The sequence below is a fragment of the Meriones unguiculatus genome, chromosome 17 (genome assembly GCF_030254825.1).
Source record: "Meriones unguiculatus strain TT.TT164.6M chromosome 17, Bangor_MerUng_6.1, whole genome shotgun sequence".
Classification (NCBI taxonomy): domain Eukaryota; kingdom Metazoa; phylum Chordata; class Mammalia; order Rodentia; family Muridae; genus Meriones; species Meriones unguiculatus.
In genome coordinates this window covers 89,523,316-89,535,568 of record NC_083364.1, presented here as the reverse complement: position 1 = coordinate 89,535,568, position 12,253 = coordinate 89,523,316, and the positions used below count along the sequence as shown (strand labels likewise).

Genomic DNA, 12,253 nt, shown 5'->3' with positions numbered 1-12,253 from the left:
CAGATTAACCACAGGACTTTAGTAATTCAAGTTGAAACTAGAAAGAATAAAAACCAGTAATACAAAAACTATTGTAAATTATTTTGCCCATATTTAAATAAATAAACATGATTTTTTTTCTGTCATTTACTTAGATGAACATGATTTATAGTTTAACTTTTTATTGTTATAGCCAGTATAAAAGCCATTGGTTTATTTCCAGAGAAAGCACTTTGTTATGTTATTACAGTATTCTCTCATAAAATAGGAGATATGCTTGTGAATTTAGGACTTTAGTTACAGGAACAGCTTGCACGTGTGTATCACTGATGTGAAACCACTGCCCTTTGGTTGATTCCATTTCATAATCTGTCAGAAAATACAAAAGGAAAGATTAAGGCTTGGAGCTGCCTTTTTTTTTGGGGGGGGGGTGCGGCACTGGCGTGATCTGCAAAATTTGTTAAATTCCAAGATAACTTACCTTGTGGAATGTCACCATGAAGAACAAGATTAGAGAGATGACTACTGGCAGTTCTTGCCTTGGCATAGGCAGTGTAATGCCCTGACCGCATAGTACCACTGTGTTCAACAACTCCATATAAGGAATACAGTACTCTTGTACTTTCTTCAGCAACGTTCTTAAAAAAAAAAACAAAAACCCTGAATTGTTATTTTTGTCCCATTTATATAGATGCGTCTTGGCAAGACACATTCACAGCATGTCTTTATCACATCACCTCTTTGTTCATACCCCACAGAGATACCTTTACCTTTATTACAAAGTTGATTCCATGATACAAAAACTAATTCATGGGCCACATGTAAAATGAAATGCTATAGATACTAACTGAACTCAAATTTGCCAGATAAAAGGCCTCAGGAAAATTTCAAAGTACCTTAAGACCCCTGGCCATCATGCTGGTTCTGCCACCAATATGAACATTGTAAGGCTAGCTTGCATTTTGTACTTTTTCACCAAAAGTGAAGGGTACTTGTTATGACCCTGTACCATAGATCTCATGACAAATGCAAATTCCCTCAAGCAGGGGCCATCTTCCTTTGTGTTCTTGGCAAAAGTATCACCACTGTTCAACAGTCCTACCCTGAACTGTGCCTCCATATTCTCATATTTTCTGAACTTTTTGATACATTTTTTTAATCCTTAAGATTATTGGTAACTTCAAATTGTGAATTTCATATCATGCACCCCAGCTCTGCTCATCTTCCCATCCCCTCAAAATTGTCCTTTGCCTTTGCAACCTCTCCCCAAATAAAACCAAGTCCTACATTTCCCCAAAGAGGTATGTGTGCTGGTGACATGCATGGTGTTTTTAGTGTCATTCAATTTCAGCCATAACACTGGATTTTAGACTTGCTGGTTGAGACATCTTAAACAGCCCAGTCTGTCGGTAGTGTTTTATTCCTCTAACTCTCACTTATTCTATGCTCTTCAACCTCAAGTACCCTTCAGTTTTCACTCTGCTATGTACAGTCTGAAGTAGCCCGTGAAGCAGCAACAGCAGTGCCCAGTAACAAAAATGACAATTTGGTGCATACTAACATTGAAATCATACCAGAATGAGAAAGGCATTTTGATTTTTACACATCAAGGACTGTGCTTCCATTAAAACAGTGCAACTAAAATGCAGTACAGCAGCATGACCTCTCTGATCCTTGAAATTCTTTTCCAACCAAGACACAGACTGGCATCTTTCCTCCACTCAAATGCTTTTGTTTCTTGTTCTTGACTATGTCCTATCTTCTGGGCTCAACACAAATGGCATCTCATTCTGAATTACTGTCTATGCACTGATTTCCAATCTGTATGTCAAGCCTTGACCTCTTTCTTGGATGTAAGATATGTACATTCCAAAAGACTCAGGTGCATGCATATCAAAGATATCTAAAATCAGTGTATCCAAAGCTGATCTCAATCCTTCCAGCCTGTTTCCTGTATTCCCTGGCTTTTGTTTCTTGAGACAGGGACGGCCATCCTGGAACAAACTGTAAGCCATGCCAGCCTCTTCCTTCTGAGTGCCGGGACTGAAAGTATATGGCATGAGCTGGGTGTGAAGGCAGAGGCAGGCAGATCACTGTGAGTTCGAGGCCAGCCTGGTCTACACACCAAGTCCAGGACAGCCAAGGCTACGAAGAGAAACCCTGTCTTGAAAAAAACCTAAAAAAAAAAAAAAAAAAAAGTGTGCCATCATGCCTGGCACTATCTTTACTTATAGCACCCCATGTGTCTATTCACTCAAGCCTGGATCCAGAAATCTTCAACTCTGTGTCACACTCAAAATCCATTTAAAGGGTTCTGCCTCCCTTTCTAACACTAAGAGTCTAATTTTATCTCCTGATTTTTTTCACCCTCCTTCTCCTGGCTTTACTAATTGAATTGATTCAATTCCCTAACTCAGCCTTTTCAGTCTGTCCTCAGATCCAACTTCCACACTAAAGCATATATCCTAGGTTAACAGTCAGGTGGGACTTGGTCACCAAATTGCTTTCACACCTACTAAGGCCAAGTTCCTCATGAAAGTCCTCATTTCTATCACCTTTGGCTTATAATCCCTAGGCTTTGTTCTGTAAGCTGTAAAACTGGTAGTCTTTTGCAAGTACTACCCTATTTCATACTATTTTGTTTTTGTACCTGTTCTACCTCATATGGCCTTCTCTGAAACACCAATATACAGGACTTTGCAGACTATGTGTTCCATGTATACCTACCCTGTCAAGGTAACCTTGTATTAAACTGAGAGTAACTAGTAATATATCTGCCCATCTTTTCTTTCTTTTGTACCCTCAACCATTAAGACAATGTCTTGATAAAGTTGGGGGGCTTGGTCTGATCCTTGTATTTTGATGCTAATTACTGGCTCTCAAGATCTGGTTATGCCCTATCCTTGCTGTGTAAACCTTCCTAAGACATTATTCTTTATTAGTTGATCAAAAGATCTAAAACCTGGGCAGGGTAGAATGGGGTAGGCGTGGCTAAGGTTCCCAGGCTTTGGGTTCAGGAGAACCAAGGGAAACAGACAGTCAGGAAGAGGAGGGAGGATGCCACAATGGATTAGTATGGGAAAGGAACCACATGGGCTGGGAGAAAAAGATCCCAAGGATGACAGGGATGGAGAAAAAACACCAAGATGAAAAATATAAGCAAGCATTTATAAGATTATAGATGGAAGGTAGCCCAGATAGGAATGTATAATTAAGGCAGATTACACTGGATGGGGGCTAGGAGGTAGATAGGGAGGTTATTGAGATAGCTTAGGTAGAAATATCTACCCAGCCCAAGGTAAATAAAATCTAACAGGTGGGCTGAAGAGATGGCTTAGTGGTTAAGAGCACTGACTGTTCTTCCAGAGAAACCTGGTTCAATCCCCAGCACCCACATGGCAGCTCACAACTGTATGTAACCCGTTTCAGGGGATCTGACACTCTCACATAGACATACATGCAGTCAAAACACCAATGTACATAAAATAAAAATAAGCTATTAAAAAAAATCTAACAGATGTCTATATCTTAATGAGAGCAGGTTCAATAATGCCGCCGAAATAACCATGGGGCTAATACTAAATGATATTTAGCCTAATACCATTTTTATTTATAACAATACCCATAATAAGTCAAAATAATTTTATCTGTGTGGTAGTTTAAATGAGAATGGCCTATGTTTGAATGTTGGATTCCCAATTGGTGAAACTGGGAAGTATTAGAATGTGAAGCCTTGTTGGAAGTATGTTACTAAGAGGTTTACTTTGAGGCTTCAAAAGCCTTACTTCATTCCCAGTTATTTCTCTCTTCCTCATGGTTGTCTCAAGACATGAGCTCTTCAATATGCCTAACTGCTGCCATGTTCCTGACCATGATGGTCATAAATTCTAACCTGAGACTATTAAGCCCCAAACAAACACTTTTTATTATATGTTGACTTGGTCATGGTATGTTATTACAAAAATAGAAAAGTCACTAAGACAACCTAAAATAAGCTAGTCTTCAAAATGATTTATCTCAGATCTTGAAATTATAAAGATATAATGATCAAATAATTATAGCTAAGCACTTTTGTCACTGAGCTACATCCCAGTCCTTCTTCAAAAACTATATCAACTCCATACTTACTGTGAAATACTGGAGAAGTATTTGATATGATTTCTCTTAACAATTTCCCTTAAAAATCGTTTTTACCTACCTTACATTTAAGGGTACAAAAGGGAGCCAAATCTAAGATTTCCGGGAATTTTATGTGTTTGTTAATTTTGCGTAGGTTAAAACCAGCCTAAAAAAAGGAGAGTTACAGATTGAGTTCTTTTCCTGGAAAAGCTGTACAGACTGTCCCCTCTGATGTCCAATGAGATCCCGATACCCAGCCCTTTCTAGGGAAATAGTTTTTCCTCAATGGTTGTTTCCAACTAGTTTAGGTTTTTCTTTAAGTACTACACACTACCAAAACTACAGATGAGAGTTCCCCGATTGTGCCTTAGCCATCCCAAATACGAGATTGAGTCAGAGATTTTCAGTTCCTGAAATTCGGCAATAGCAAAATATTTTCCTTGAATCACTTTTCAGTTCATGCTCCATGCTCACACAATGCCAGTAAGACCCAACCAGCTATTCAAGACAAAACTTGACCAATAAGAAGGAAAATGCCTATAAAATCCTAGAAAATTTGAAAGTTGTAGTAATATATCAAATCTCCAGAAAAGATCCAGTCACAAAATATGAATATCCAATGTACACCTTTTTATCAAGTCAGTAAAAAGATATAATACACAAAACAACAACAACAAAAAAAACGTTTTTAGAAGTAAACTGGTGTTTTTCCAATCTCAAGTTAAGCTTTGAATAAGACACTACAAACCTGAGTTCTAGAAGTCAGGACTGTAAATTTCTCCACTTTAACAAACCTATATACATCTCTCTTTTAAATAGCCCACATTTTTGAAATTGGAATTAAGAGAAAGCAGAAACAAATTCAGAACAGATAAAGTAAGCATTACATATTTAAACAAATTAGGATTATGAGGAGTACCTGCTGAAATCTCTTTAAATGAAGTGTGAGGACAGGAGGAGCAAGGGAAACCAGCATCTGCTTCTTGGCGTTGGTATAAACATATTTCCTTTCACCTACAGAAAGGAGACATGTTAGCACCAAAACATTCAGTCTGTTATAAGATCATCTCAAACCCTAAAACCAGGATTAACAAAATCTTGCAGGGAAATGTGTGTGTGTTTATTAACCAAGAGGCAAAATCAAGTGTTTTCTCAGTATATACCAAATAATGTCACATAGTAAGCAATACATTGAATTAGGGTTGGAAGTATGTGTTCCATATCATCAAATCACTTATGAATACCAATTAAAAGCAGTTTTGAGGAGGTGAGGGGCATGGTAGCACATGCCTATAGTCCCAGTACTTAAGAGGTAGAGGCAGGGGATGGCAAGTTTAAGGACAGGCAAGGGTTACATAAGCAAAAGAGTCTCAAGCAGAATTTTGTTGTTGTTTAAGGCTTAAAGTACAACTCAGCACCAAAAAACACAAGGCCCTACGTTCAATCCCACACACCATAAAGTTAAGATATCTTGGAGAACCGTTACATCATCAAGATGTCTGGAGGTACTTGGCACATCTCCCTCTATGAAAATGATTAAAACCGAAAGAAACACGTTTTACTAAGAGACTATAAAAACAGTACTAAGCTTATGGATTTTGGCTTGCTTGCCACTGCCTACTCTAAAACATTACTTATTCTTTGTATCTACATGTAAATAAATGACTTTCAAATACTTCTACTTTAGTGAAGGTCTTCAACAATCCGTGACACCCTACTCCATTTCAATCCCATTTACTCAAACAAATAACATGAGCAAAGCAATTCAAAAGGGATATTCTCTGTTCCACATTGAAAGGAGACGAGAAAGCCTGTCATTTTGCTCTGGGTGCCACATAAGAACACCGACTCCCTGATGTAAGGGAGAAGAGAACCATCACAAATTCTGGCAAGGATATGAGAATGCAGAGAACCAGTCACTGCCAGGAAGTTATGACAGCATTCCAGTGGGAAACTTACCCTTAGGAAGAGACCAGAAAACAAGCTGTTCCACTTTATTGCTGTTAGGGTACAGTATATTAGCCATGCCAATAAAGTTTCCTCTATTAAAATATTTACAAGCAAGAGGGCACTAGTAACTCTCCACACCCTCATGAGACTATAATTCACAAGTATTCTACCTGCAAAATATGCACTTTAATATCAGTGTTAACAGCAAGAAAAAAACCTAAATACCTTTTATATTTGCCTTTGGTCCATTACACTGCTGTTTTGTGCACACTTCACAAAGCAGTTTATTCGCATCTTGAAGTTTCTCATTACGGGTGAACTGATATAAACAATGTTGGATTGAACATTCATCAGTACTAAAGGCTTCCCGGTTTGCAAGGGTACAGAAAGCAGTTTCTGGATCCTCATTCATGACCTCGTACTCCTTTGCCACAGGAGAATGACTGCCATTCAGAATCTCTATATTTATTTCTTCGGGATGAACAGCAGCATTCAAATTAAGGTTTTTTAAACCACTGGTAATGTCTAATTCTCCACTGGTCCTTTCTTCCTGGAAGGCACCTTTTAAATTCCTAGGACATTTGGCTGCAGATGTCAAAATCCCCAGATCACTCTCAGTGTTGACACTTTTCACATCCAGGTCCTCTGGGCAGTTTTGACTGCCAGTTATACTTTCTATCATTTTCTCTTGGTCATTCAAATCTTTCTGATTAACATAAAATTCTGTATGTGCAGCCTCCTCTTGAGAAACATGGTTGGATTCAATATCCACTTCCACTTCTCCCAGAAGTGAGATTTCAGCTTCATTCTCATTGTCTACAGTGTGGTCAGTGGTACAGATATCATTTAAGTGAAGAAATCTTTCTTGAATTTTTTGTTGCCTTCGTTGGTTCTGTGTCAGAAGTATACATAATGAGAGAAAGAGGGAGAGAAGCAGAAACAGAAAAAGAAATGAGTGCACATACCACATCATATTTTGTTGGTTCTCAACCAAGTCATTTTATAAGGAGTGTTCACTTTCAAATTCTGATTTAAAAAATTCCTTTATTATCAGAGTTCAAGTAAATTATGACAAAAAGTTCTTTAAATGAAATCAAGAATAATCACTATTCATCAAAACGTTGGACTACTGTGGAAATGGCAATACAAGGGATGGTGTCTTTTCTTGAGAAGTGATCTACGTAGAGCTCTAAAACTTAAAACTGAGCAGCCAATTATTAGATGAAGTGGTGTATGATTACCCTCTTGTGGTGGTTTGAATACAATGGTCCCCACAGGTACATGTGAGGTGTGGCCTTGTTGGAAGACATATGTTACTGGGGGCAGGCACAGAGGTTTCAAAAGCCCATGCCATTCCCAGCATTTTCTTTGCTGCATGGTTGAAGCTCTGGGCTTGGTGGTAGTGGAGCACCCCTGTAATCCCAGTGTTCTGGGAGGCAGTGGCAGGCACATCTCCGTGAGTTCAAGGCCAGTCTGTTCTACACAGAGACAGCCAAGGTTCCAGGAAAACCCATCTCAAAAAACAAAAAAACCAAACAACAAAAAAAGTAAATATACAATGAATAAAGGAAAAGCATAATTTTTCTTATAGTTACCCACCTTGGCTTGCTTTTTGGCTTGCTTCTTTGCCTTTTTCTGTATGTGCTTGCTTGTTCCTGAAGGAATATCACTTCTTGTTTTCATGTAGCTGTCATCTTTCTCTTCCTCACTGTCTTTATCTTCTTCCTCCATTGTCTTTTTCACATTTTTATCATTTATACTTTTCTTACCACTCTTAAAATAGGAGGAAAACAAAATATTACTACTACTACTACTACTACTTGGCAAATGAAAATTCATGTAACCTAATGATTTTTACTCTTATAATTTCCACAATATACAAAAAGTTATATAAAGGCCCAGTTGTGGTGGTACACGCTTTTAAGCCCAGTACTCAGGAGGCAGAGGCAGGTGGATCTCTTGCGAGTTCTAGGCCCGCCTGGTGTACAGAGTAAGTCCAGGAGAGTCAGGACTGTTAAACAGAGAACTCTATCTCAAAAAACAAAAAAGAAGAAAAAAGAGACAGAAAAAAGAAACATTATATAAAGACAACAATCATCATGTGCTGAGAAAATATGAAACAAAACAACAAAAAAGCATCAGGGGCTGAACTGATGGCTCAGCAGTTAAGGAGAGACCTATGCCAGGTGACTCACAGCCACCCCTATCTCTAGCTCCTCCGGGGTTTCAAGAGCACCTGCAGCCAGTTGCTGCATACTCCCACAAAAAAGGAAGTATTACATGTAAGTATGGTAAAAAAGGAACGAAAATAATTTTACTGGCTACATGCCAGAGCATGTTTTATATATGTTCTTTTGCAACCATATTCTGTGTTTGTGGTCTCTATATCCCACCACAGAACTCCTCTTTACTTTTTCCTTTTTCTGCTTGTAAATGATAGTTTTGGGAGAGTAAATAAAAGTTTGGTAAGACTTTAATTACTCTGCGTAACAGGGCAAAGGGTTCCTAATTCATATGAATTTGAATTATGATTTATTCAATATTCAATTATTTACTTACAAGTAGGGTTCTCACTGTGTCACTTGCTGGCCTAGAACCCCCTACAGACCAGGCCAGCCTTAAATTCAGAGATCTGCTTATTTCTGCCTCCCCAGAGCTGAGATTAAAGCCATTAGAAACCACACCCAGCAACATTCTTTTGTATCTTAGAGCCACTTAAAGGAACCAAAGCAATATGGTATAAAACTGAGATGATAATTTTTTATTTAATCTTTATGCACTTAAGACTGCAAAGGACTTGTGGAAAGCCTTAAATAATGAAAACTGCTATTTTAATGAGAAAAAAAATATTTGCCTATATACTCTCAAGATAATATGTACAAAGAATTCTAGACACTTTAATAAAGAAAATAGCTCTTTTTCTTTTCAAATCCTAAAAATGATTCCATCTCTAATAGACCCTGGAAAATTTTTCCATGGGCTGGCTGGTAACACTACATCCTTAAAAGGTAAGATGTTCCTCATAAGATCAAACAAAGACACAATGAACACATGGGGAAACAAATCTTGTTTGATAAAATAAAATAGTCTTACCTGATCATCTAAAACTGGGAGTGACAAATCAAGGAAAGATTCATGCACCAAGGAGACCTTAACCAACCAAAGAGGCAATGTAAAAGGAAAAGAAAAAAAATTAAAGCTTAGTATTAAAGCATTTCGTACCTGGAAAGAAAGACACTCACATTAAATATTACCTATTAGGATTCCTCTCCCACCACCCAGAGATGAGGGGTAGAAGGTGGGATTTAATAAGCAAAGGATTAAGAAAATATGAAATTAAAAAAAAAAATACAAGCTGGGCACAGTGGCACAGGCCTGAGTTCAAGGGAGCTTGGTCTATAAAGTGAGTCCAGGATAGCTAAGGCTGCACAGAGAAGCCCTGTCTTAAAAACCAAAACAGAAGCAAACACCACCAAACAAACAGAAAGAACCGCACAACAGTAAAGAGCACACCCTGTGAGGGCTGCACATGGGGGTGCACACCTGGGCGCCCCGGACTCAGGGCTGTGAGCCCCAGCCAGCCTGGGCTACATCTCAAAACCAACTAGCAATATATTTAACTAAGTACTTCTGTCCGAGAAAAGAATTGATACTAATTGCCCTCAGTGAGTACTAATGTCCAACTCCATACCAAAAGATAACCACTTACAGTCCTGCATTCATCACACATGATTGTACTAGTTAGTTCGCCACCAAAGATACGGTCCACAAAACTTGGGATTGTCTTTTTCTTTTCATAATCTGTAACAACAACAACAAAAAAATCACAATTATTTCTTAAAATTAATTGAGAAAAGTTTAAATTACTTATCTAAGGTTTTACCTTTAATTTCCTGTCCCTAAACAGTTTCTTCTATTCATAGTTACCAGTATTATAGTTTTAAGCTGTCAATTTAGCAGCATACATTCTACCACTGAGAACATAACTGACACAATCACCTTTTATAAATATTAATGTTCTTATCTAAAGTCTATTAGTAAGAAACAAGTCAATGAGTCTTATCATCTACCTGTAAGATGACAATACCAGATTCTGCTAGTTGATCCTAGTTAGTTCCTAGATCCTGCCTTGTTCCAGCACTAACATTTGAATACAACCAACCAGTATTGATAAGAGACTGCAGTTTCGAAAAAGAAAACTTGGAGAAAACATACAACTTGGTTTGTGAGCTCTAAAACTGAACATTTCCTATATTTAAAAACAAAACAACAACCCAAGGAACTATCAGGGAAAATGTTCCCTTTGATTTTCTACAGCCCTACCAATACTTTTGACATGTTTAAAGTCAGAGAGTATTTTACTATCCAATCACTTTATTTTAAGATTTATTTATTTATTATGCAATGTTCTGCCTGTATGTATGCCTGCACGCCAGAAGAGGGCACCAGATCTCATTACTGATGGCTGTGAGACACTATGCGGTTGCTGGGAATTGAGCACAGACTTCTGGAAGAGCAACCAGACTGTTAACCTCTCAGCCATCTCTCCAGTCCAAATATCTAATCAGTTAATTTTCAAAATACAGAAACTGTATAAGCGTTACTCAAGTGGTATGTGCCAGGTGTAGGAAAATACTTGTACAGCAGATGGGAGGCTGAGGAGACTGAGGTGGCCGGAACCTGAATCCCTTAGTCACTGTGGCTGCTTACATTTTACATAAATTAAATAAAAATGAAATGTAGTTCTTGTGTCTCATCAGCCATGTGTCAAATGGTCAGTAGCTCCACGTAGGCAGTTGTGTCTTTACAGGAGAGCACCATTGTCACATTAAGTTCCATGGACAAAGCCACAAGTGGTGGGTCATGCCTGTAATTCCAGCCCTCAAGAGGTTGAGGCAGAAAGATTTGCGAGTTCTAGCCTAGCCTGAGCTAGAGTAAGACCCTGTCCTAAATCCTTAAAAGACACAACAGGAGCTAAGCCAACTTTATGACTAATAAGCAGCTACTGATAAGTCAAACTGGTGCCATTCACTTTACTGTTTATTAATTTAGTTTCTGAAAAAAATTGTGACGCTATCTCAATTCTATCTTTATAGATCTCAACATATTAATGCATACACAGAATACATACATATTATAAACTTTTCCAAAGTATTTAACACTGGAGGACTAATTAATTTTTAAAGCTCAATGGTGACACGGATAAATTCTGTTTAAATGGTTCTGGGTTTGAAATATATGTGCCAGTAATCTTGTCCTACGGTACAGAAGAATTCAACTATAGTGTGTTAGTTCAAAAAGTCAGACATTACCTTTAACTTTATTTTTTACTTCTTCATCCAATTTTTCAGTAGAATTACCAAATGCTTTAAGAATTCCTTTACTCACTCTCTAAAAGTAATAAAATGAATATATATATACTATTAAATTTTAAAGTTATTTTCCTTAGAAAATATGTAATAAATTCAAGAAAGGATTAAGATATAGCTCCCCAAATTATTGGGATAATCACATTTTCAAAATTAATTCAAGGAGCTAAAAAAAAAATCATGTCTATTAAGCCTATAAATCAAGGCTCTGAATACAGGTGTGATCTCTGCATTTCCAGGTCTTAAACCTACTCAGCACTGCTTTTCAGAACATGCTCCCACCTCAGGAAAACAGTGATACTTAGTGCTAGCGAGGCTACCCCAGAGCTAGAAGAATCAGATCCAACACTTACTGTCCTGCTGTGTCATTACTGAGTGACCTGAACTAAGCATGGGACATCTCTACAACAGCCTACGGAGTAAGAAAATAATCTACCTCATAGGATGGCTGCCAAGAACTAGGTAAGACAATTCATATCAAACACAAAAGAGGCGAGTATAAGTGAACAATGAGTTATGACTGCTGTTACCGTTACTGCAATTAATAAAAGTCATACCTCCAAAATACATTATATATCCTAGTAATTAACAAAAAAGTTTTTAGTTGTAAAAACCATCCCCTGACTCTTAAATTCAAAATGCTTCCCGGATTTAGCACTTGTATTAAGCCATACTCAGAGAAAGAGTGCTGCAACAAGGACTGTTTGGGGAGAAATGTTTCCCAGTGTTCTGCATCTCTCCCGGTGGAGTCTAGTGTAAACAGAGCCCTTAAATGTGGTACTGCTGCAAGCATCCAGTAAACAAATATACAAACAAAAAAATCTCAATTTAAGAGA

At 37.8% G+C, this 12,253-nt stretch overlaps 1 protein-coding gene across 2 annotated transcripts in view; it reads right to left on the bottom strand.

Annotated features, from left to right (window-relative positions):
- Positions 1-144: 144 nt before the first annotated feature.
- Positions 145-12,253, bottom strand: part of Usp16 (ubiquitin specific peptidase 16) — a 32,425-nt gene continuing 20,316 nt past the window's right edge. For both annotated transcript variants that reach the window (XM_021648002.2, XM_021648003.2), the window contains 9 exons: positions 11,361-11,439; positions 9,758-9,849; positions 9,142-9,198; positions 7,648-7,821; positions 6,274-6,940; positions 5,018-5,112; positions 4,178-4,264; positions 461-617; positions 145-348 (listed from right to left, as the gene is read on the bottom strand). In XM_021648002.2, coding sequence (XP_021503677.1) covers positions 224-348; positions 461-617; positions 4,178-4,264; positions 5,018-5,112; positions 6,274-6,940; positions 7,648-7,821; positions 9,142-9,198; positions 9,758-9,849; positions 11,361-11,439 — 1,533 coding nt within the window. In that variant the 3' untranslated portion in view covers positions 145-223. The remainder of the gene's footprint in view (positions 349-460; positions 618-4,177; positions 4,265-5,017; positions 5,113-6,273; positions 6,941-7,647; positions 7,822-9,141; positions 9,199-9,757; positions 9,850-11,360; positions 11,440-12,253) is intronic.